Source organism: Talpa europaea (assembly GCF_964194135.1).
Source record: "Talpa europaea genome assembly, chromosome: 7".
Classification (NCBI taxonomy): domain Eukaryota; kingdom Metazoa; phylum Chordata; class Mammalia; order Eulipotyphla; family Talpidae; genus Talpa; species Talpa europaea.
Genome location: NC_140074.1, coordinates 51,751,298 through 51,776,695, shown reverse-complemented (window position 1 = coordinate 51,776,695; position 25,398 = coordinate 51,751,298). Strand labels below are relative to the sequence as shown.

The window sequence follows — 25,398 nt, the reverse complement described above, 5'->3', positions numbered from 1 at the left end:
TTCCAGAATGTGCGGCAAAAATAAGCAATTACTATAGCCTTCAGTATACAATAAAAATTAGTGAGCCTCTCAGTGGACTGGGGTTTTCAATAAAACTAACTAAAAAGGAAGACAAATTGTTTTTCTCTGAGCATAAAAGTTACAAACCTTTGTTATGGAAAACTTGGGACAGAGAGAAAAGTATAAAGAAAATGAAACAGAAAATACCCATAGTCCTTTAATCTAGAGAAAACATTTTGGCATATTGTTTTTAATCTTTTTTCCAATTTAGTTGCTTACCTATCTTCATGTACTATAATTTCTATATAGTTGAGATAAATTTTATTTGAAATATAATATGTAAAATATGCAGGAGTTGAGAATAATTGCTCTATTTTCCCTCTGAGTCCTTGTTTCCTTCAGTATCTTCATTTTGAAAAGGACTTGGAATCAGAGTCTACACAATAATAAAGGAGGCAGAGAACAAAGTATAGGCCAACTAGAACAATAAAGGACTATTTTGTCCCAGGAGCAAGAAAAGTAACCATCCTAGTCAACCATCCTGAGGTAGGCAGAAAGAAAGAACAGGGGTAGAGAAAACAGACTTAAGTTATAAGACGGTAATTGGAGCTAGAACTTTATTTATTTATTTATTTTTTTTATAGAGGCATGCTTTATTTATTTGTTTGTTGGTTTGTTTGTTTGTTTTGCTTATACATGCACTGGGTACAGTCAGAAGCGCGGGAGGGTGAGAGAATTCACCAGAGCCAGAGCGGGGAGCAGAGCAGGCGGCAGGAGAGGTCTGCGCGCCATGTGGGACCCTCCTCAGGTGGCCGGGGAGCAGCCGGGGATCGAACCGGCGCCGCAGAGGCCGCGGGCAGCTTCGCAACCCAGCGCTCAACCGCTGCGCCACCGGGGAGGCCCTGGAGCTAGAACTTTACATCAGCACCCAGAAGAAAAGAAACTGCAGCAGGATGGCTGTGGACCCAGGGCTCAGCTCGTAGGGTGGCCTGAAAAACATGACTCTTAGGGGAAGCTCCAGGCATCAGTCAGCTGGGAAAGCCTCTCTCTGCATGAAAAATGCCAGGAACTTATAAAGGGAAAAATAGTTACTTGTCAAACAAAAATCCACATGCATATACATGTGGATAGAAGTATTTTCCAAAATCATAAGAAAAATGTTTACTGTGAACAGATCGTAACACAAGAATTTTTTGAAAAATTATGTTTGTTGAGGTAAAGCTGGTTTACGTTGTTGTGAATGCTTTTGGGGGTTACAGGTGCAAACCTCTACAAAGGTATGTTTTCATAACATGCCAATTGCGACAATATGGCTGGAAGGCAAGATTTTTGAGGTAGGTACTTGATTTCTGGTAATCAAACAAGTTCCCGCTTCTGTAATTATTAAAAATATTTTCTTTACCAACTAGGGACCTCCAAAGCTGGCAAAGACAGTGCAAAAAAAGAATTTAGGAACTACTGCAAAGATGATCCAACAAGAAATCTAATAACATACCTTTCACTTTTCGTTTTATTCTCTGTTCTCGTTCTCGAATTTCGTATTTGTCATCGTAGTAGTAGATGAATGGAGATGTTGGGAAGGTCTGATTAGACATTCGTCTTTCTGTACATTCCTGCAAATTGTATTTTAAATTATGACGTCACAATGTCATACTGTTCACACAAGGTTTTTGCAAGATTCTGGACCACTGTAATGAGAGGGGAGCCCCCCATCACTGACACCTCATGTTGTGGCTGCAGGATGCAATCTTGCTGGGCCACTGGGAGGATCAGTCAGCCTGGCACCAAGCCATGCCTGCTTACATGCTATTATTTTAGGCTCTGATTTTCTCACTGTACGTTTTAACCTATGAAACCCTTCTTTTCTCCCCAATTTTCCCTATCAAATGTCTCCCCTCTTCATTTCTTCCTCCCCCAGGTTGAGTTAATCAGTGATGTGGTGTGGATCCCCACTACCTATGCCTTTACTAGAGGGTTTATTTTATTTGGCCTTAAATATTCTATTAGTCCTTTGCTTAGTGTATGTCTATTAGTGTAGTCTATTAGTCTATTAGTGCATGTCTGCCACTTGCCTTCCATCAAATCAATATGGTAACATAAAGAGTTGCTTTCCTAAACCACTACCCATGGTGGTTCCACATTTCCAGAATAAAGGATATTCACCAAAGACTTGGGCCCAAGATTCTGCTATGGTCTGATTGTTTATGTTCCTCCCCATGCCCCCTTAATTCTTATGTTGAAATCAGAATCTCCAAGGTGATAGTATTTGGAGGTAGAGCCTTTGTGGGTGATGAGAGTGGAGTGGTGATGAATGGAACTAATACTCTTATGAGAGAGGCCCCACAGAACTCTCTAGCCCTTCTAATGAGTCAAGACTCAGCAAGAAAGAGGCCCTCACCAGATACCATATTTGCCAGTGTCATGACTGTGGGCATCCCAGCCTCCATAACTGTGAGAAATAAATTTCTGTTGTTTCTAAGCTAGAAGTCTATGATGATAGCAGCCTGAATAGGTACAGATTCTAATCATAAAATATTAAAAGTAAATTATGATTACAAAAAGGTACTAGAGACCCTGATATACTCCTTCAATACCCACCTCAACAGAGCCTTCATCCTGCCCACACCCCACTCACCTCATACCCCCCTGGAGTAGTTGCTTTGTAGTTTCCTTCCTATGTAGCTGCTTGTAATTGTCCCCGCCCCACCCCCCACTCCAGAGTGGAATCAAGGAGGGCGATGTCATATCCACCTCAGGTTATCCTGCACATGAAGAAGCTATTCAATAACTTGTTTAGAGCTGAATTTCTAAATCTGAATGGGAAAAGTCCTCAGACATCTTTAGCTATCTGCATAGTCTCCAATTTGGGTCTCCTATGGTCTATACAAAGCTATACAGTATTATAAATATTTTCCAGAGCTAAATGTAAATTATATTTTGATTATTCACATCGCTGGTCTTCTCCATTAGCACAGACAATTGATCGTTGGCTATATAATTTATCTACTATTCTGGATTAGCCACACCACTGATCTTCTTCATTAGTGTGGATAATCTAGAGTTCTTCATCTATGGCAGTGACGAGACTGCCAAATTTGCTTCATTATGAATTATAAATTATCTCAATCTAGATTTCAGGGATAAATTCCAAATGCTTTCAATGTATTTCCTATCTCCACAAACAGAAGTGACTAGTATGCAGAATGTGTCCAACTATAATTGTTTTTCTTTAATTGAACAAACATAAATGTTAAAATTATATTCCTTTGCTTTAAAGAGGTAAGCAAGCATAAATTATACCTCTATGTGATTTGTGTGGCAGTGGACTGCCTATGTGACTATGTTTCCAAAACAGTGTTGGCAACATCTGAATTTTGCCAACAAGGAGGAATGCACATAATAAGAGACCTAGAGACAGTAATTTTGTAAAAGAAGTATTCTCTAAGTTCTCAGTGTAAATTCTATAGCAGCGAATTAAGTATATATTGCAAAGTTTCTCCACTGATATCACCGCACCATGGATTTGATCTCATTGGAAAACACACCCAAATGTCAGTGCTGAGAGATCTCCCGGTACACTTTCTTTGCTTTGGAGATAAAGAACCTGAAGACCAGAGAGCTGAAATTAGAACTGAGGATCAGAACCTCATCTTAGCTTTTATATTCTACCCTTTCACTCTACAGTCCTGCTGCCCAAAGTGGAAGATAAACTTGAGCTGTTGCTGGGCTCTGTCCAGCATCCTCCAAGTCTGTCCCCTCCCATACTGTACAGCTCCAGCTTCAACATGTGCACCAAAGAAGAGTCACAGTCAGAACTCAAGTTGTGACCTGCAACCCTACCCATCTTGCTGCTCACTCCCTGACCCATTTTGAGGACTGGTGGCCTGTGTGTTTTTCTCCTCCTGTCATCAGACCTGATGTGGTGTCAGTTTATCTTGGTTTCTAGGCTGTTAGAAGCTTACCTGGAGACTGTAGATAAATTTCTCCACATGGATTTCCTACTACTAGTTTGTACTACTAACTTCCCTCCTCTGCCTTGAGCTTCCCATACTGAATGGATGGGTTCTGTGTCTTTATTCTATTGCATCTTGGCTCTGGGATGACACCTGACTAGAAGACCTATTCTCCGCTCACAATAAAGTTTGTTTTGCTCTGACACCTCAGCGTCAAGAACATATAAAGTCTGGTACTTTCAGGTGGGGCTAGGGACTGTGCAGGCTGAACATGGAATCTGGACCTTTGTGGGACTGAGAGCTGATGGTGCAGCACCGCTGTCTTTCCACTGGTGACTGTCAGGGTTTATATGTGAATGATGAAGATTTACAGAACATTATACCAGGGAAAAGTGCAGATATTGAAAGACTACACAGAAAATCTAAAACCATGATTTGTCTGTGCTGAAGTACTAGCAATGATAAAAGCTCATGAGAACTGCTATCATCCTGTTGACTATTATTATATGTCTGGCTGATTTTATGAGTTGGGTTTGTTTTAGCCTAACCTGTTCATGTATATTAAAAACAATCAGAGGAACAGGCTCTGCCACATCTGGTAGTCTGGTAGGGATGGGAGAAGTATATCAGTCAGGATGTTAATTTTAATATGGTAAAAAAAAAAAAAAAAGCAAGTGTCCAGAATTACACTCTTTCCTAATTCTTTTTTCAGGAGTTACTCTCTGAATAACAGAATGTTTTATGCCCAAACTCCACTGAGACTTACGTGTCCATAATGGCCTTCTTGCCCACAGTTGTAGCAATATGCCAAGGCTGATTTTCCAGAAGGGGTCTTCGGCTTTTTGGGTGGTCCAGGTTTGGTCTGCAACATGAATATTTGTGAGGCTTTATTAAATAATAGAAGAAAACTAAAATCTCATTCTTTTCAAAACAGTTCTTTTTTAGAAGAGTCCTTAGAAATACTGCTTCCCAGATTTTAGTGTGGATACCCCATATTCAGATGATTCCATGTGTTAAAATGTATAAGATAATAATTCTTTTATTCTTAGCATCAATGAGTGTTTTTCTTTCCTTCTTTGCTCTTTATTCTGTTTGGCACTGTGCCCAATATGGTGGTGGGTGTTGGGTAACTCAGACAGAGGAGAATAATGCAGGATACAACAGATTTATAAATAGGTAGTGACAGAATAATGTCAGACAGTGATAGATATGTGTAAAGTTTTAATGGCATGGTAAGGAGGACTCACCAATGAACTTAGTCAAGGGGGTGAAGGAGGTCAGGGAAACCTTCCCTGGATATATAAAATTTAAATTTACTCTCACAGAAGTAGGTGTAAATGAATGAAATGCAGGATCCTAGGCTGGAGGGACAGCAGGAACAATGGCATGAAACTATAAGAGAGCTCACATGCTGATGGAGTCTGGGGTACAGGTCCAGGCACGGTTGAAGATGAGGCTGGAGAAAGCTGGGTAAGAGAATGGAGGACCTTATAAGCTATATTAAAGAGCTTGGACTTTATTCAGTTTTAAGAACAGGTGCAGAATAGCTAGAATTGTATTTTGGAAAAACCACTTTGGCTTGTAGTTACAGGGAGGATGAAGATAAGGCAGAAAGTAAGATGCCAATGAAGAAGACCAATGCAGTGGCTGTCAGGAGGTCCAGATGAGGTGACGAGGGCCTAGACAAGAGTAACAAAAATAGGGAAAGGGAAAAGATCTGGGAAATACATGAGAAATAAGACTGGTCATGTTCGATCATGGAAAAGATATGGGGAATAAGGGAAATGAGACTTTCCAGGTTTGTAACTTGTGTAAACTAGTGAGTGGTGATGCCACAACCGATTCACAAGTGGTAGGGAAAGTGGGGGAAGCCAATTCAGAGGGGAAGATGATGAAGTCTTTCTTAGATGTTGAGTGTTTAGATGGAGGTGTCCTCCCGGCAGTTGTCTATGTAAGATTAAAGTTCAGGGAACGGGACTGAGCTGAAGATTAAGTCTCAAAGTAACCCGCAACATAGTGGAGAGGCTGACATGACCAGAGTGGGTAGGCTGGCCGCAACCAGTAAAAACAGCAGCAAGCTCAGGACCCAATCCTGGGCACATCACATAAGGGGCAGGTAGAGAAGGTTGAAAGATACAGAACCACAGGAGAATACAGTCCCAGGTCATAGAGAATACTTCCAAGAAGTTCGATAAACTGATCTACAAAGTCAGAGAGAGCAGAGGCCTAATGAGAGCAGAACTGAGAAACATCACTGGAAATTGTTCATGGATAACCATACCTAGGAGAATTCTGAATTCTGTGAAGACTGAAAAAGATGCATACAAAGTTGTTAATACTATAAAGAAGAGCAAGGAGAGGAGTGATTACACAGAAAAACTTTCAGTGGGGGAAGAAGAGCACACAGAAGTTTATGGGGTAGCTGTAACTTTCTGTTTGTTGAACATGGGGGAGTTAAAAATTTGTGAGTATGTCACTATTTTCACTAATTTATTAAATTGTATACAATGTTTTTATGCATTTTTCAGTATGTAATCTACATTCCATGCTAAGAAGAGTTTTTAAAATCAGATAGAAGTTGAAGAAAAGGAGGGCCTCCCCGGTGGCACAGTGGTTGAGCGCTGGGCTGCGAAGCTGCCCGCAGCTTCTGCAGTGCCAGTTCAATCCCCAGCCACCAGGCGAGGGTCCCACATGGCATGCAGACCTCTCCTGCCACGCCCGCTGCTCCCCTCAGCAGTGTATTTCGTCAGTCTGCCTGTTCTGTTCCCTGCTCTGGCTCTGGTGAATTCTTTCACCCTCCTGTGCTTCTGACTGTACCCAGTGCTTGCATAAATAAATAAATAAATAAATCAATCAATCAATCAATCAATCAATCAATCAATCAATCTTAAAAAAAAAAAAGAAGTTGAAGAAAGGAGATAGTAGATATATTTGAGAAGAATAAAAAGAGGAAGAAAAGGGCTGGGCAATACCCAAGAGGGGGACTTGGTGGAGAATATGACTAGAAGGAAGAGTATTGAACAAGTGGGAAAGCTAGCAGAGATGGAGAAGTTGAAAACAGGAGAAAGAAGAGCTGGGTAGAGTAAGACACCAAGGAAGCAAGTATACTGTGAGGAATACAGAGATAAATAAGAATTCTGAAATAAGAAGAAACAGAAAAATATGGTAAAAATCTTAAGAGGTGAAAGCACTTGGGCACCAGTGTTTGTCAAGGGGAGGAAGTACACATCAAACACCTTTCTTCTCTAAAGTAATTCTTTTTCTGAGATGTTGTTAGGACAAAGAATCTGAAAGAATAAATCATGTCTGGATATGAGAGAATTTCAGGCAAGTTTCTTTTCTTTTTCTTTAGTTTTTAAAAAAACTAAATGTTTTTCAACCAAATGCCTGTTTTTCAATGTATATGACACAAAATTCAAAAGACACTAGAAGGTATCGTGAAAAGTTTACCTCTTATTTTTGTTCTTAACTAACTCAGTTCCTTTCCTGAGTGTCAAGAGCTTACAGGCAACCAATTTCTTGGGTACTCCTGGGGATATGTGATGCACACGCCAGCACATGCATGTGTGTACTTATGTATGCATGTATGTATGAGCACACACACAATGTAGTGCACAGGTTTGTTCTCTTCAAAGTATAGAAGGAGGGGATTTCAAGCATCGGGGCAATCAAGAACAAAACTAACTAAATCATCCAAAGACCAGAGACTCTGCAAAATTCAGTTATCCATTGTATCTTGGGCTTATGTCTAACCCTGGCTCTGCTATTTACTAGCTGTGACCCTAGTCAAGTTACTTAAGTTATCCTTACCTCAGTTCACGCCTCTGTAAAATGGGAATACTGTCACAGTGCTCCCTCATAACATTACTGTGAGGCATACATGAAACACATTCCTCTTTCAATACCTACCAGTAAAACTTGACCAAGTAAACTTCTTCCTTGAAATCCTTTCCCCACTTAACCTCTCAATGACACACTGTTATGATTTTCTTCTACCTTACTGGCTGCTTCTTTTCCAGTTTCCTTTGCTTGCTCATGGCTATCTCTCTGCCCTCTCAGCCTGCCCCAGGCCTCAGTCAGCTGACAGCCTGCCTTCTCTATCTACATGCTCTCCTATGGTACCCTCATCTAATTTCATAGTTGGCCATCCCGCATTTCCTATCTTTGCCTCTTAGATCTCTACTAAAATGTTTAACAGGTATCTCAGATTAAATAAGTTAAAATCTAGTTTCCACTCCACAAATACGCTCCTCCCACTACCTCCTCCAATTCTATCCTAACAGTTGCTTTAGCCAAAAATCAACAAACTTGACTTGTTTCTCACATATATTTCATGACCAAAGCGTATTGGTTCTATTTTCAAAATACATCTTCTTCGTTCTATTGCACCACTTCTCTCCTGGTCCAACCTTTTACCTCTTATTCAAATTGTTACAAGAGCCTCTTATCTGGTCTCTTAGCTTTCATCCTTATACCCCAGCCCCAGTCTATTTTCAACACAGATGCTTTTAGCATAATCAGTAAATCAGATTATATCACATATGAGCTCAAAACTCTCCAACAGTTTCTAGTCTCACTTTGATAAAAGTAAAAATCTTTATAAAGGCCCACAATTTGCCCCCCCCCATATTACTATTCTACCATTTTCCCTCTAGCAATCCTATCATACATATTGTACTTTTCATAGTTCTTCAAATACTCCAGGTAATCACCACCTCAGAGCTTTGCATATGCTATTACATCTCTCTGTACCATTCTCACAAAAATGGTGGCTCCTACACCTTCTTAAAAGTGTTGGTTTAAATGTTGTCTTAGTAAGGCCTTCCTGACCACCCTATTTAAAACTATTACTCCTTCCAATGGAATTCCCTATCCAGCTTCATAGCCTTGAGAAAAAAAGAAACATTTTTTTTTTTTTAAAACTGTGGCACTCACCAATACTTGACATACTATATATTTTACTTTTGTTTGTCTATCCCTACAAGGCAAGGAGAATGTAAGCTCTATGGAGATAGGCATTTTTGTCTATCTTTGGTTCACTGCTTCCCCACAGATCCTAGAACAGGGCCAGGCATATAGCAGGAGTTCAGTAAATACTGATGAATGAATAAGGCAATGCCCATGAAAGCACACGGCCTACAGTAAGCATCCAATACTTTTCAATAATTGTTAATATCGGGATACTTTGGGAACCTATTTCATTTTTTTCTTTATGTCACTAAGGGACAACCGATAAAATTATGCCTTGATTTATTAAAAATTCAAAAAAAAATTATGACTTCCTGGATGTCTCCTTTACTTCACATTGACTGTGGTTTTTGAAGAATCAAGAAAGAATTAGTAATGCAAAGAGAATGGGAACTCAGTCTTATGGTACCAGGGATAAAGAGATCCTTCTTAATCAAGATTTTGAAAGCATGTTTCATGTTGACACTTATTTTACTTTGAAAGTAATCTCATTCAAAATGCTTTAAATTTAGCCTCACTGTTCATTTATGTCCCTGGATGAAGTGCAAACATTTGGATGTTCAGTCATCTGAATAATGTCACTAGTTAAAAACTTCCATTATTACTAATAAAAATAGCAACAGTATTTATATTGTGCTATGAAATTCTAAACTGTTTCACAATAATTAATTAGTAAATGACATGACAAACGCTATCTACATACTTTCATTTTAATAAACTATCGTGTACTAGGACTTTAATAGGAATGAAATCAGCCTAGATCTTACCTAATTAGAGAACATTTCTGTGTTAGAATACAGTACTGAAAACTCAATAATGATTTCCCGTGGACATGTTTTCATACTGTGATCGAACAAAAATCTTACAGCTATTTAAAGTGTTGGAAATTTAAATCTGTGACTCAATACTTCTGCCTTAGAGCATGTCTTTATTTTTAATTAACAGTAAAGGTCCAATTTAAAGTAGAATGTGTCAACCGATTAGCTCTAAGTTCAGGGTTCTGCTATACATGTCTGTACTGAGGACAAAAAGTTAAAATGCAAGGGAATGAATGTAGTTTTTTGGAACTTTTTTTAAGTTAAAAATTCATCTTAAGACTTTGATCCAATGGGTACCAAATGAACTATTTATGAAAGCAGTTTTTTTTTTTGGTTATAGATATTTAAATAATCTATATTTGTAGGGTGATATCTTGGAGATTACTTTACTATCAATATATAGAAGTAATAACCTGGTAGATAGCATTACCTATGAAAGGTCCATCCCATCTGCTATTCTTGCTGAAAGCTTTTCATGCACCAGTAAACTCAGTAAATATCAGAAGATAAAGCATAAGCCTACCACGCCACGGATTTACTCCTAATGTCTCCTCAAAGTGCAGCCCGATGCAACGATTACAAATGATTTTCTTCTAATGTCATTTTACATAACCCTTTTTTCTGCATGAGTAGTTAGTGCGGAATGAATGAATGAATGCCATTAAAACAGTTAATCATTATCTGGGACACTGGTCTTACCCCCTCACTACTAGGAATCTCCATGACAAAGGCCAAGAGATCAAAAAAAAAAACGCCAGAGCAGCCCCAGTGTCCCATTTCTAAGAGTAATTTTTTATGCAAATGAACTCACTGGGCATCTCCCTCTGTGACCTTCAACTGCCCTTATCTAAACTGACTTTGATCCAAAGAGGGCTTACTTTTAGTTGAAGCTCTTTACTATACAGGATAGGCAATCAATTTCCCTAATTAATGGGAATTTTCTACTCTTGGGAACACAAAATGGACTTACTTTTATAATTAAACACACGTAAAGACTAGACCATATGCTTTTATTTACTAATCAAATATGTTATTTGAAAATATATTAAAAAGCAAATATACTAAATACTTGAGGTAAATGGATTCACAACCAAATGCAACACTGAGTGAAGTACTGAGCTGAGCTCTAGTCTTTCCAAACAAGTCACATTTGTACATATACCTCATAAATGGATATGCTTTTCATGCTTCAGAACCACCTTATTCTTTCAAAATTATTCCCAAATCAATTTTTTTCCCAATAAGCTCACTAATAGCACAGGCCCCCCCCACCCAAAATTCTTGTATTAAAAAATTCAACCCAAGTAATTAAATAGGACTTCTCAAGCTTGCATCATAGTCAAAGCCCATTAGCTGAAGTGACCTAATGGTGTGAATGTGACATTCAAGCTGAACAAAACTTCAAATTTAAAATATATATTTTTCTGACTTAAATACATTATTTTTACTGCCTACTTAAGAAGAGATAAAACATCCTATGTATTTTAATTAGTTTTATAAAGAATAGGCAGGGATGCCCCCCCCTTTCCTTTGGCACTATTTACAATATAAATACCAACAGAAATGCAACTGGCACAGACTCAAGAAAAGTCACACCTGGGGTCCAAAAGAATCAAAGGAAGAAATTTAAAAACTGGGCAAACAGTTTTGCAGTGAACTGAACTAAAGCTGTGCTGTGAGGAAGCAAACCTGAGGGTCCCATATACCTAAGACAACTCAGGCTGGGGCCCTGGCCACCATTTACAATGGTTTTCAGGGGTGGGTCCGTCCACCTGGAGACCTGACCTCCTGGTCTGTTTCAACCATGGTTTAGGACGAGGCCTTCCATGTATGCAGTATACTGGCAAATATTAACACTTTTACCTTCCTTTGAGGCGTATTGGGAGGAATTTTCTCCCCCAGTAAAAGACCTTGAAATATTCCTAAAACAAAGCTTCTTTTATGAATTTTTTTAAGCTTTTAATATTTTTATCAGTGACAAAAAAATACAACTGTATTCCAGTGGACATTGCTACTAATTTCCCTTATATTTGAAAATGCCATTGAAAGCACCATACGTAATGATTTACCTGTATGTTTTTTATGTGTTTTTTAAAAAAAAAAACAACTATGCTATGTAACCAACAGACTCCCATTCCGTCGGGTAATTCCTTAATTAGGCAGATTTTTGAAACATGTATTATGTACACAACAGACCGGAACGTCTCCTTTGGAGCATTTCCTAGTCTATCGGGTGATTACATCATTAAGCCACACATGCTACGTAGAAAAAAATCCTTATGAAAATTCATGAAAAAATGTACAGCACATCATTAGCATGCAGCAGACGTGTATGCTTTTGATATTTTCTCTGTTAAAAAAAAACTACATGAAGTAATTAGTCTAGGTCATGAAAACATGAGAAAGGTACCAGATACTGGTAAAAGTGAAAATTGTGAAAAACTGCCTCTCTCATGGTTTAGCTGAGAGTAATTTCCTTTATTGCAAAATGGATTCTAAAACAGTATTCATTTGGATTGCAATAGAATAAAGAGTGTTTTGTGTTTCTGATTTGTTATTTCCTACATACATGTAACCCTCCCTTTGGATCCTTGTAAGTTAGACAAACCAATGGGTTGTAGGTTGCCAATGACCGTTGTTAAGACCATTAGATATGAAGGCCTTGCAGTACTGTGTGTTTGTAGACTTTTATCTTCACTTATGTAACCACGAGTATTAGGAATTGCATGTGTCTCTTTTTCAGAAGGTCAAAACTATATTAAGTATTAAATATAGACCTAAATTGCTGGCATATCTTCCAAAAGATTATAGATTCACATTAAGTGCCAGGCAAAATCTAAAGGACAGTATGTCTGTAAACTAAAATACATGAAGCACAAGTTTTATAAAAAGAAGTTTAAAAACTTAATCATTTATGATTTTTATTTTTGCAAATGACATCTGCCCTTCCCCTCAAAAAACCCCAATAAAAAATACAGAAAAACTCCAGTAAGCATAAAACAATGAACATATGCAAGACAGTAAGGATCAGAGTAATTCACTCCCTGAATGCTCCAAATCTTCATGGCTTAAAAAGCATCCCAATTTTCTCCAAAGGTAGTGGCATTTATTCACTGGGCCATAGCTAATTTTACATGGAATGCAAAAATGTTAGTTTAAGTTTAAGTTACCACCCTATTTAAATATTTCCAATGTAGCTCTCAAACTGCAGAGCTATCCCTCCGTCTATTTTAATTTTAAAGTAAGTTAGCAAAGGCTTCTTTCTTAATCCCCAGAGACTACCTACATAGTGACACAAACCCACAAATTTATGACAGCAACATAAATGCTCTTCTGAAGTAATGTGCAACATTAAGTGAAAATCGTTTCCTGGAAAGATATTATAGGTATCTATATTTTATTTGCCATCTTAAACATATCTGGGTCTTTATGGCCTTATTTTAAAAATGTATTTCCTTTTTATATTTCCTGGTGCAAATGGACTGCATAAATAAGCAATGTGCTATGAGGCTTCAGACCAGCCGATAAAACCTTTCAATTTTCATGCCAGCTTCTTCTTTTGTAATTCAAATCCGCCTGGAAACTGGCAGCTCTGAAAACTGAAACAAGCACTGCCACAAATACCTTGTAATGCTATCGACCTTGTCTGCCCATGCAGTGAGAAAGGGGGATGCGTATGTGTCTGCAGCCATCCAGATAACACAACTCATTTTTTTTGGGGGGGTAGGGTGGGGTGGGGATAACAGAAGCCAGCCCAGACTGTGCACCAAAAGCAGTCATTACCAGGCGCGCTGGAGAATAAGTCTCTTCAAAATACACAGTGCATTTAAAAACCATATATGAGGCTGAGCCACTGCTGTCATTACCAATTTTAATTTAGCTCCTTCAGTTTGCCAGCCAGATAAACTCTTTAGTGCTGTTTTTTAATCTATTTGCCACATTTTATGTTTAAGATTATAGTAATATGGACAGGAGAAGGAATCACTTTTAGGGGAAATAAAGAAATAGATCCGCTTATCGGCACCCATCAGAAAGTTCATTAATCAGCCAGGCTTTGTGCCCTCTAAATTGAAAGGTTAAATAATCCTCTCAGGAATATTTCTCGGCCCCTCCGCCAATTGTCCGGAGAGGAGCTGCCATTCATAGCACACGGGATCAGTGACAGGGTATCTTACCACTGTTTGGACCCCAAACAATGATGGACAAATGGCCTGGTTTACAAAGAACCTTTTAGTACATGGATGGAAAGGGACCACAAGCTTTGATGCAGGGTGGAGGGATGAAGAGGGCATGGAGACAGGATGTGGGGGGAAGGGACAGGAAAGAACACACATGTGTGAGATCATGAACATTTTATCTGAATGTTTACTGGGGGAGACTCTCAAACACAGAAACCACATTAAATACATATCTTCTTACCATAAGTGCTTCATATATTCAAATCTGCTTCTATATTGTACACACAATTGTACATAAACCATCACTGAATAACAGAGCCACAGCTCTATTATATTTATTTGCTAATACACAGGGGATCCAAATAAACCCCAAGATTCTCATTTTTACCCTAACTCACATGACTTACAACACACGGCACTGCCCCTCCCCACATCCCAAGCCTGCTTATTCTACTGAAATACTCTTAACCATCAGTCACAAAGGCAAGGGATTCCATAGCTGTAAGGACCTTTTTAAGGAGGATAGTGATGCTTTTTTAACTTTTACAATATGTTCCATCTTAGCTTCTGCTCATCTTAAAATAAGAACAAATATAGAATAGGAATGTTCTTTTAAAGTATATAAATCATATGCACTGAAAAAAAAGCTTAATCTTGCGTTGCTTTTTTTGCTGGACCTATAGCAGAATGCAAATAGGACTCTGCAATACAACTGACCAAGCTCTTAATACTCAACATTTTGCTGTGGAATCAGGCTGGTTTCTGGTATCAGTCATGTGAAGGCATGAAACAGTTTTACCTGAAGTACAAAAATTTGATATGCTATTGTGACTCACTCCTCATCTGATTAGCATAAATGAAAAGTATGATGATTGGTGTGTGAGAGAATTATTTAATTTCATTAGTGTCATTACTTATAAAGGAAGCAAATATTTATATAATTTCATTTGCTTATAAGTAACTATATTCAGATGACAATGAAGATAATTTCAGAATCATATTTGTTAACTTACATATATTTCAAAATAGTATCATATCTTTATATGGTCTATATTTAACATAATTATTTTCATTAGGTGAGGAAGTAGACAAAATATTTTTGTGATCTATTCCTAAAAGACTACAGTGTTTTTGTTTTTGTTTTTTTTGCGCAAATCAAATTAAAAAAATTTGCTGTACTTAGTTAAAAGATACTCACCTACATTTATAGAAAAGACAAGCATAAATAATTAGAAAATGAAAACTGAGGTAAATAATTTTGTAAACAAAAGACATTTGCCTATAAGGATTTTTCATAACTATAGGAAGGCAACATTTTTAGAAGACAGAGTAAAGAGCTAATCAGGCATCTCCTCTTAGGCAAACGATATTTTTTCCAAAAGCTATTAGGATAATCTAAGTTTGGGCTAATTGTCTAGAGGCTATCTAGACAAGTGTGAGGTGTCGCTAAGTTTGATGTACTAGAGCTCGAATAGTGCTGTAACAAGCTATGAGCCAGGTACTTCACTAAGCACTTTACATTCATCATCTCATTCATACTTAGATCACCCTACAAAGCACTATCCCCATGTTCCAGATGACGAAAGTGGAGGCTCTTAGGACCTAAATGTTTTAATTAGGTTTGCACATCCAATAAGTGAAAGAGTCTGAATTTGAACCTATATCTGATTCCAGGGACAGCATTCTTTCTTGCATATTTAAAAATTCCCTAGTTATTTCCTCAGAAATACATCTGTCTTTCTATTTTACAGCATGCTTACTGAAAGACTTCAGTAAAATGAAGAGGAAATGCAGTATAAATGTAAACAAAGGAAGTGAGAGATACAAGAAAGAAAATTAAGATTTCAGTGTATAAATAAGGCTAAGGAGTGATCCAGATCTTAGTTCCCCTAACTCAAAAAGGTCACATGTGGGGCAATCTACAAATATGTGTAAAGGAACAATATTTATGTAAAATAGGTGTTTACAGACATGAGAATAGTATAAAAGTATAAAATGAACATATAATCTATCTAATAGATTCACTTCCATATGATTTTTGAAACAGGGAATGAAAATAATGGAGTAATTTTACTAACAATTGTTACACACTTGTGAATTCTTTTTACAATGCTAATACAGATTTCTGAATATTCTCATTGAACAATTTTTGTTTCTGAAACGCAATCTATTAGTGTATTTGTATAATATCGATAATTAAAGTGAAGATCTATTTTATTTCCAAAGATATTTTTAAAATGGGGGGGGGGGTTAAATGTTTTCTAAACAGGTATCATTTTCTTTCACATAATATTTATGGTATTTCTAACCAGAGTTATTAGTTTTAGGAGAACAATACTGAGCTCAAAGTAGAAGAAAATATCCACAAATGTATAAAAAAAACTAGCTTTCATGACTCTTGGATATATGGAGATCAAATGGCAAACTAATTTCAAGTCTGAATCTAGCCGATTTCATCAATAATTCATTTGCTTTTCGTCATTATGAGATTTTGCTATTCAACTTAAATTCAACTTAGGTTTAAACTTAATTCAACTTAGGTTTATATCATAACAGAAAATACAACTAGTTGAGAGAGATGGTTTATGTCAGTAGGTAAAGGGGTCCTATCAGGAGTTATTTCCTACAGATTATTCAAATGACTGACCAAAACCCTTGAAAGCTGTGGATGGTCAATACTGAGTAACTAGGGGATTCCAAGTACCTAAGACCTAGTAGGAATTACTACTACATGGAATTATTACCATGTTATTTACATGTACAACTACTAAAAAGAATGTTTAAAACAAATTTCACTGGCCCAGTATACTTTATCTACTTTTATTCTTTACTGAAATGTCTAGACATATGGCAAGCTCAATCACCTGGATTATATTTATTTAGGGAATGAGATGGATCACCTGTTCAGAGAACATCTGAAGACTAATCACAGAGGCATGCTAAAATTACACAATACTATGCTCCTTATGTATAGTCAACATGACAAAGCAGAGGCATCACTCAATATTTCAGATTTTCAAGCTATAATTTGTTAATGATTTAAAAATGTGTAGTATATACTAAGATTATAATTACTTACAAGTGGAATTTAGTTACCATAAAATTCAAATATCAAGCAGAAATTACCCCTAAAATAACAAAGTATAATTCTTTGTAAGTAAAGGTGAACATACCTAGGAAAGAGAGAAAACAGTAAAAAGTACAATGTAATAATATAATGTTCTATCATTTATCATGCTCAAAAGACACATTTGTAAAATGATGAGAAAATGAAGGTCACAACAAGTATCTCTTTACATTTTTCTAATAGAAGTAAAATTTGAAGGCCACGAGTAAATACGTAAGTCTTAAGTGTAACAGTCTTTGCCCCCAGACACTAAGAGGCAGACAAAAAAAGCACAGGGACTTTTTTTTTGTCAAATGAAGAAAGGAAGTTACTGTTTATAATACAGCATCAGATTCAATTAATTTATTACTGAGCAACATGTACCATCTAAAAAATGAACAGAAATCACAGCAACATTAAAAAGATGGTAACACACAGCTGTTTCAAGGCCAAAACATTTATATCTTTTCTAAATTGTGAGGGCTGCATACTTTTCATTGCTTGATAATGTGAAATACTTAAATCTACATTAAAAATATTGTCATAAAGCACTGTGATATTGTTTAAATATATTAATGCAAGAAAAACCCTCAAAATATATCACACTGATTTCCCAATTAAAACAAATTAATTTTGCATTAAAATACTGAAAATCAACTAAGTTGGGAACTCTCTCTAAGAGGGATGTCACCTCACACTTCTTTGGAAAGAAGGAAATACTAAGATTCTCTCATGTGTTTTAATCAATAGGTAAATTACATCCTAATCTAAATAATTTTATTCTCCTATTCAAAAATAAGGGTGTTTGAGGAATGTCTAAGGAAACATTGTGAAAAGAAAAATTACATATGCATTTATAATTCACAATGTTCACTTTTTCCCCCTTCCCTTTACAAAACTTAAAAAAATTGCTTTTTGATGATTTGGCAAATTTTATTTATTTTTAAATGAATTTCACTTATTGAGATTGATAATTCCAGGTTTTATTTACTTTGAAATTGCATTTTCCACTTGCTTCCAATAAGTTCTGGCAAAATGTAGTTCAACAGGCCAGTGATGTAAAGATTAAGAAAAAAATCAGTTGACCTACTCTGTAAATGCAGTAATTATCTTTTATACAAAACTAAAAACATGGTAAGATTGAAGTAAAAATTACTAGCAAAGTTTTAACCCTAAATTCCTTAAGAACAAGGTATTTAAGTAAATATAAAAGCATTTTATATTTTCCATTTGAAAAATCTTGAAAATATCTGGGCACTGTCCAAATATATTTTCAAGCTCTGATGTCATAATAGAGTGCTACAAAGTAATCGATGCTTATTCAGAAAATTCTTTTTATATAGACAACCAAGAAACTGGAAACAAAAAGCGGCCTGATAAATTCTGTAGTACTCTCATAGAAAAAGATGCTCTTGAGATAATATAAAATAGTCATGTGCTTTCTGAATCATCAGAGCACTAACAGTCATCTCAGCATTAAGGGCAATTTTAGTGAAAGCCAGATCTTTGAAAACTTAACAGAGATATAATAGCTCATTTGTAATATCAAAAATACACTTAGCTGAAACACTGAAATAGTGATGGCAGATATGCAAGAAAAACTACAATTTAAACAAGAATCCTCTTGGTTCTTGAGGAAGTTGATGAAGTGAATTACTACCAAAATAAGATCTTATAAAATGTTAGTTCACTTTAATCTGTATGCCTAGCTTCAAAAAATGGTATGAAGTTGACTTAAATACTTCCAAAATAAAGTGAGCAGTAGTTCTTACTCTATTTCGGAGTTATTTAACATTTTAAATATAATATGTAATCAATTCTGTTTTCTTACACACACACACACACACACACACACACACACACACACACACACACACACACCCTAAAACTTGATGTCCACTTTGTTGACAGAGTTTTGTGGTTCTGCTTATGTAGCCAAGAAGCTCTTAGAAAGACATTCAGGATTCCCAACATCTATCAACGTAACAACAGGAGAGCTAACTTTTTCTATGAGAAGTAGAGATTCTGGATTGAGGTTGAATTTTTTAAACTTTTCTCATTTTATTTTTGAAACAATCCATTTTAATATCAAGCAGTTAGAAAATTGTGACATCACAATTACAGGATAGAATTTTGTGAAGTCTTACAACCATAATCCATTTTCTTACTTCCTTCTTTTTGGACTAAATTACATAGTTCTGAAGTTAAATTTCAATCTGTTGACATTTAGGGTGGTATGGTACCATTCTCATTTACTGTGAAACTCTCATTTTCACATTATGAAAACGCAGAAAACACATTTGTAAATTAATGTTTCTAGGTAATGAGAGAAAACTGAGTGGCAAAATCAAATGATAATCGTTAATTATGGTCCAGAAGATACACTCTGCCTTTTAGCTAGTTCAGGTATGACTACTCTTGATTACTAGTAATCTCTGGCCACAAGGCTTTCCTAGAGTAGAAAAGAAAGGAAACTACTATTCTCTATTTCCCTGACAGCCAGAAGTGTGAATTTTGGGTATTGAAAATGTTAAATACAAAGAAACTAAATATATTTAAAATGCAATTCTTCCAAGAAGGTTATGTTTGCTTCTTGCTTAAAACATTTTGTTAAAATTAAAGGTAGTAGAGGTTATAACATTTTAACAATGCACACAAAGAAATCCAAAGGCAAAATTAAACATAAAAGATGTATTGTCCTTTTTTGGTTCTTAACATATGCAGCCCCTCAAACAGCAAACTTCCCAGTTACTTTTTTAAATAAGTAGATTAAAAACAAGATTAACAAAATGTCCAAAGCATGTCAAATTATAGCCTCTACTAGTTAAAAATTCTATAGGTTGTAAAACTCTGTTGGTGGCCATTTTGACCTAGGATTTTTAATATAAATGAGACTAGAAATGACAGGGGGTGGAGGAAGGGATTTTCTTTCTTGCATAAAGAGGGAAAATTTTATCTAGAATGAATTATCTGAAAGATGAAAGGAAAATTCAAAATCAGGCTTTACCAAAAATCTGAAAATGTAACAAATTAAACTATAAGAGTGTTATACAACTAAAGACTTAAAAAATCTTCCTAAATATTTTTAAGCAGGTAAATACATGAGTGACTTGGGGAAATTATTTAATGCTAAGTAACAATCATATAAATAAATATATACAATCAAAAAATCAAATAAAAATGAATAAATAAAAATAATTTTTCCATGCAGGTCTCCTCAAAACTGATAATTGAAAGTCATTAAACTATATGATTTTATAGTTATTAAATATATCAAGAAAAAGATATGGTCAAAATAACTGTCATAATGTACACTCATATGTATCTATACATCTAGATGTTCAGATATAATCTAGATAGATTTATATAATGTCTTAGAGTTTTATTAGCATGTACCCTCAAGAATGATGATCTTAGTTTTTATTAATGTAGTGAAGTTTAGGCAAGTTTGATTAAGAAGGTATTCTGTTCAGATATAAATTGTTAAGGAATTTTCACTTGGTCTCTCATGAAATTGCTGAAAAAGAGAACATTCCCTTTTGCAACTTTCTTCTTGCTTCAGAATACATTTTAAGGAATTTTTGATGTGGAACATTTTGTAAGTCCATTCATACTGATCAACTTCTCCATCTTTCTTATGTGCTTGAGAAATAATATTCTGTTTAGCTTAAAACCAATTTTTTTTTAAATAAGAAAATTGTTCTTGTACTTGTAGTGGACTTTAAACTGCAGTTGCTAAACTTCAGGTTGTTCTATAAATGACCTTGTAGTCTTATTGATTGGGAGGCAGTTATAAGTAATGGAAAAGTTTTTCAATGTAAACATTCTCCAGTTGGATACGTTTCTCCCTCCAAAACATAGCTCATTTTTGGTTAGAAGAAGAAATTAATCAATAATTAAGTGTAGAAATTTCCAGAGTTTTGAGAGGACTGGTTTAAATGACTAAAGAGTAGCAATTTTAACCTAGGTTTCCTTACTTGGTCATTGCTCTGATTGACGCCACATTCACGTGTGAGGGCTACTGTGAGTCAATAGATGGCAGTCCATCGCCTAGTAAAAGAGCTGAAGATGACTAAACTGAGCATGTATCTTCCCTTTATTCAAGATTAAGTACTGTTAATTGTACACATTTGGATATTGCCAATATACATAATGATTTTATTTTGAATGGACTGACATATATATGTACACTTGTTTGTAAATACACAAGTTAAGAATGGTGAATTCTTAATTGATCAACATTAATTGTGGTAGTCATTTTAATGTTATTTTGAAAAATTAATCAGGATTCTAGATTGAGACAGATTTTCTAAATGATTGTGTTATACCTCTTGATAGAATATATTCTAATTCCTCAAAAGGCAAATGCATTTTGTTTTGGTTTTTTAATTTCTAACTCTTCTTTTTACAATTTATGTTTTTCAAAAGCTATAATTTTAAACAAGTCTTCAACTATTTCTGCCATATTAAATAACCAACTTCTATCCTTCTATAACAGTGCTATATAAAAGGTAGTGGTTGCAAATAATGAAAGGAATAGCCTTAAAATAATATTAAATAGTACTTTTCACACTTCAAGTTTTCAAGATTGGAATTCTCTAACTTAGGGGAAAAAGGAAAAGAAGTGCAATTTCTATTACTTAGTAAGACTGGTAAAAAAAAAGTGCTGGATAGTTACAAAGAGTGGGATCTTGGAAAGCAAAATATATGACTGGATTCCAATCAGGCTTAGGCTATAAGGATTAGGAATAAATTATTCTAATATAGGATAAAAACATATTCTAATCTAGGATAAGCAGAAACTTAACTTATCCATGAGTTACATCTATAACATATACATGTAATATACTCATAAATGCAAATATTTCTTTCTTTTTGGTATAACACTAAAGATTTTAACAAAATCCAATCTGGGACTTGAGGGATAGTTGAGGAATTATATTTTTTTACTAAGAATCTTTAACAGCTATAACAGATTGTGAAAACTAGCCACTTGATATTACTCCTGGCTTCTTGGGTCTGTGGTAAACATATTATTAAGTTTGACTCTACTTCTTTGTTTACTTTTTATTCTTATAAGAGTAAGAAGACATGTTTTGAAAAATTTTGTACTTTCTATTTTTACTACTTTTCTCAAAAAAAAAAACAACTTCCTATGTTGTAAACCTTAAGGAATAGTCAACACATTTAATAATTAAAAGAAATGACTAGTAGGACCATGTTGAATTACTGAAAATAAGCTGACTTCATGATATTGAGCATTCGTGAGCTGATTTCCATAGCAAACTGCGTTTTCCCCTTCTACTTAGCCTAAAATCAGAATAAAAGGAAACCAGAGGGTTGAATAACCTGAATGGTATTAAACAGATATTTATATACTTTGAACACATCAAGAAGGGCTTAAGGACATGACAATTATTGCTCTATAAGAAATATAACACTAAGCTTTTTCTAGTTTCATTAAAAATATGTAAATAATTCAGTAAAGTGCGAAAAATGATAATGGAGGATATTGTGGACTGTATGCTTGTGGACTACAGACAGCACAACATTTTAAAGGCCCTGGCTTACTATTATTTTTGTGGTACCTAACATACTTTTCCCCTTTGATTTAATGAATGTAGTTTGGGAATACTGAGATACCATGATGTAATAATGATGTGAGTAATAAGCAATCAAAATGCTTTAAGAACAGGAATATAAAGAATAGGATAGTGGGCAGGGGAGAAGAGAAAAAGTATATTATTGCCTTCTCAGTGTAAAAACTCTTCAGATGTTTATTATCTTCCAGCAGAAGATGCTTGTCTATATTTTATGGTCAGCAGTTCAGAGAAGGGTAAATAGGCTAGGTCTTGGGGAAAATAAAAAAGGTGTTTCTACTCACCGTTAGGTGATACTGCCTCCAGATTTCTGGGCAAGCCTGGAAAATAAAAATATTGATCAGCTGGGAGCATGAAACAAGGTACTTTACAGCCTGTTGGTTTTGGCATAACCCAGCATCCACCGGTGTCGGTCACAGGAAAATAAGAAGCTTAACAGAAAGGGTCTGCATTTCAGCTTCAAAAACCTGGCTAGACAGTTTAATTGAATTTTACACTGGTTTAACACACTCCCTGCCATTGTCAGAAAGCCAGTAACAAAGTTTTCTCTCATTTTTTCTTTTCAGGTAGAAGTTTTGGGCACTAAGATGTGATTAAGAGCCATAACTCAGTTAAACTGATAAATGAACAGCAGTGGTCAAAATCAATAAGTCTCACCAAGTATACTTTTTAAAAGAACATTTTGAGTCTTGGGAGTATGACAGAAAACAATTTAATAGCAACTGCTTTTAAGAAGAATTCATTGTGGTTATATATTTCTGATGTTTACTGCCATCTTTTACCTAATCACTTGCTACTAACCTCCAATACTCTATAAAAGAGCAAAAAGAGAACAACAACAAAAAACCAAAATCTTAAGAATCTAAAGTCTATGCCTTTTCCCTTAAAAAGTTTTCTCCATCTTTACATTTATAGAGAAATAAGTTTTTAAAAAACCAATAAAATCTCAATGAATTTTTTAAAAGATGGATTACTTAAACCAGAACAGGTTACAATAAAACAAAACAAACAGAAATAATAACAACAAAACCCAGTTAGGAGTGTATCTTATGGATACACATACAAATTTTCTTTCTTTATATCTAAAATATGACTCTGGAGACACTTTTTCTAACCAGGCTCTTTATGAATAGTTGATTAGTTTACCAACTTCTTAAAACACACACATACATGCACACACAAACTATTAATGACAAAAAGTATTTTTTAAAAATAAAAAACTACACTTCATCAATGCTTTTAACAAATTAAGCCACCAAGCTAACTAAATGGCAATTTTTTAAGGTGAGTATGAATTTATAACTTTTGCTTAAAAATATGTGTGTATGTTCACATGTGTGTATACATACACATATGCATGCCTAAAATGAGAATGAATTTGTCTTTCAAAAATCTTTAAACAGCTCTTTACCTAATTTGTCATTCTTTATTTTTTCAGGGTATTGATAGAACTAACAGATAATTCATCTAATCTAAAAATATTTTAGGCATGGTAAATAGTTCAGAAAATAACTTTCTGAATGGTGAAATGTCCAGAGCATACGCTCTTAAGTGATTAGACATAAAAAAGTACGTATGTTCCAACTAAGCTGAAAATTTTATTCATTGTGCATTTAAACCTAACTATCCTATGTAATTCTCTAAAGAAAGGTATATAAATTAGATTTCTTAGTGGTCAGCTTTCCAATTTAAAAGTCTTATTTGTGCAAACTAAACTGACTAAAATAAGCCACTTATGCACAGTGATATCTGGATAAACAACACTGATAAAACTGTTTTTGAAAAGTAAAATGTAGCTTCTTTGGAAGCCAAAGTTCATGTTAGGCACCAAATAAGATACACAAACTTGTATTTATAAATATATAAATAACTATTTTTATATTTACACACAAAGATCTAATGTACAATATATCCTTAAATACTCATTTCCTACTTCTATCATAAGCTTTTTGCTGTGTATATATAATTCGAGTTGGATTACTGTAGAGATAAGCAAGCAGTTATTTATACATTAGTTATGGATAGTTCTTGATTACCACAGTGTCCTCAGAATAATACGGTTGAAAAATCGCAATCACTGAGATGTCATACACTGGCAGAATGCCACTCTACCATGTGACCTTTTCTTGTGTTGCAGCAATTTAGTAATAAAAGAAAGAATTACTTGGTTTTTGAACAATCATCTGATTGCTCTGTACAAGAAGATGATGCCTGATACAGAAAATTAGTAGCGAGCGACATGAAACTTCTTTTCTCTTATTAGAGAAGAGCATTACAATTTAAAAAGCCCTACCTATCTCTAGCACTTTTGCTCAACATTCCCATGCACAGACTCATTTTATTATTTTCTATATGTTTCTGTGTAAGGTTAAAAAATAAAGATCACTTCAAAAATAGGTGCCAATATAAAACATCACACCTTTAATTCTTAATCAATAACATATATCTATGGGTCATTACTGAGTTTTTAAAATGTTAATTTCCTTTACTTGTCTTGCTTCTATTTCTTTTTACCACCCCTTAGTCTTTACACAGAATTTTCTTTTTATCAAACAGAATGCCATCATATCCATATTTATGTACTACTGCATGGAAAATGTAGATGGGAGAAAGCAACTAGTAAAGCAAGAGGCTTACTATCTATCTGAAACTTTTAAAGGAGTTATTTAAAAATATTTAAAGTGAACAAGACTAGTCTGCTGTGGCATCCATCTAAGCTGAAAACAAAGCCAACTATTAAAATACAATTCTATATCTTGGCTGTCTTAGTGATCT

The 25,398-nt window shown here is 35.1% G+C and overlaps 1 protein-coding gene across 1 annotated transcript in view; it reads right to left on the bottom strand.

The window, feature by feature from the left end:
• Window positions 1-25,398, bottom strand: part of ZCCHC7 (zinc finger CCHC-type containing 7) — a gene marked incomplete at both ends in the record, with an annotated part of 193,405 nt that overhangs the window by 1,547 nt on the left and 166,460 nt on the right. The window contains 3 exons of the mRNA XM_084237099.1: window positions 1,496-1,613; window positions 4,720-4,815; window positions 22,908-22,943. Coding sequence (XP_084093225.1) covers window positions 1,496-1,613; window positions 4,720-4,815; window positions 22,908-22,943 — 250 coding nt within the window. The remainder of the gene's footprint in view (window positions 1-1,495; window positions 1,614-4,719; window positions 4,816-22,907; window positions 22,944-25,398) is intronic.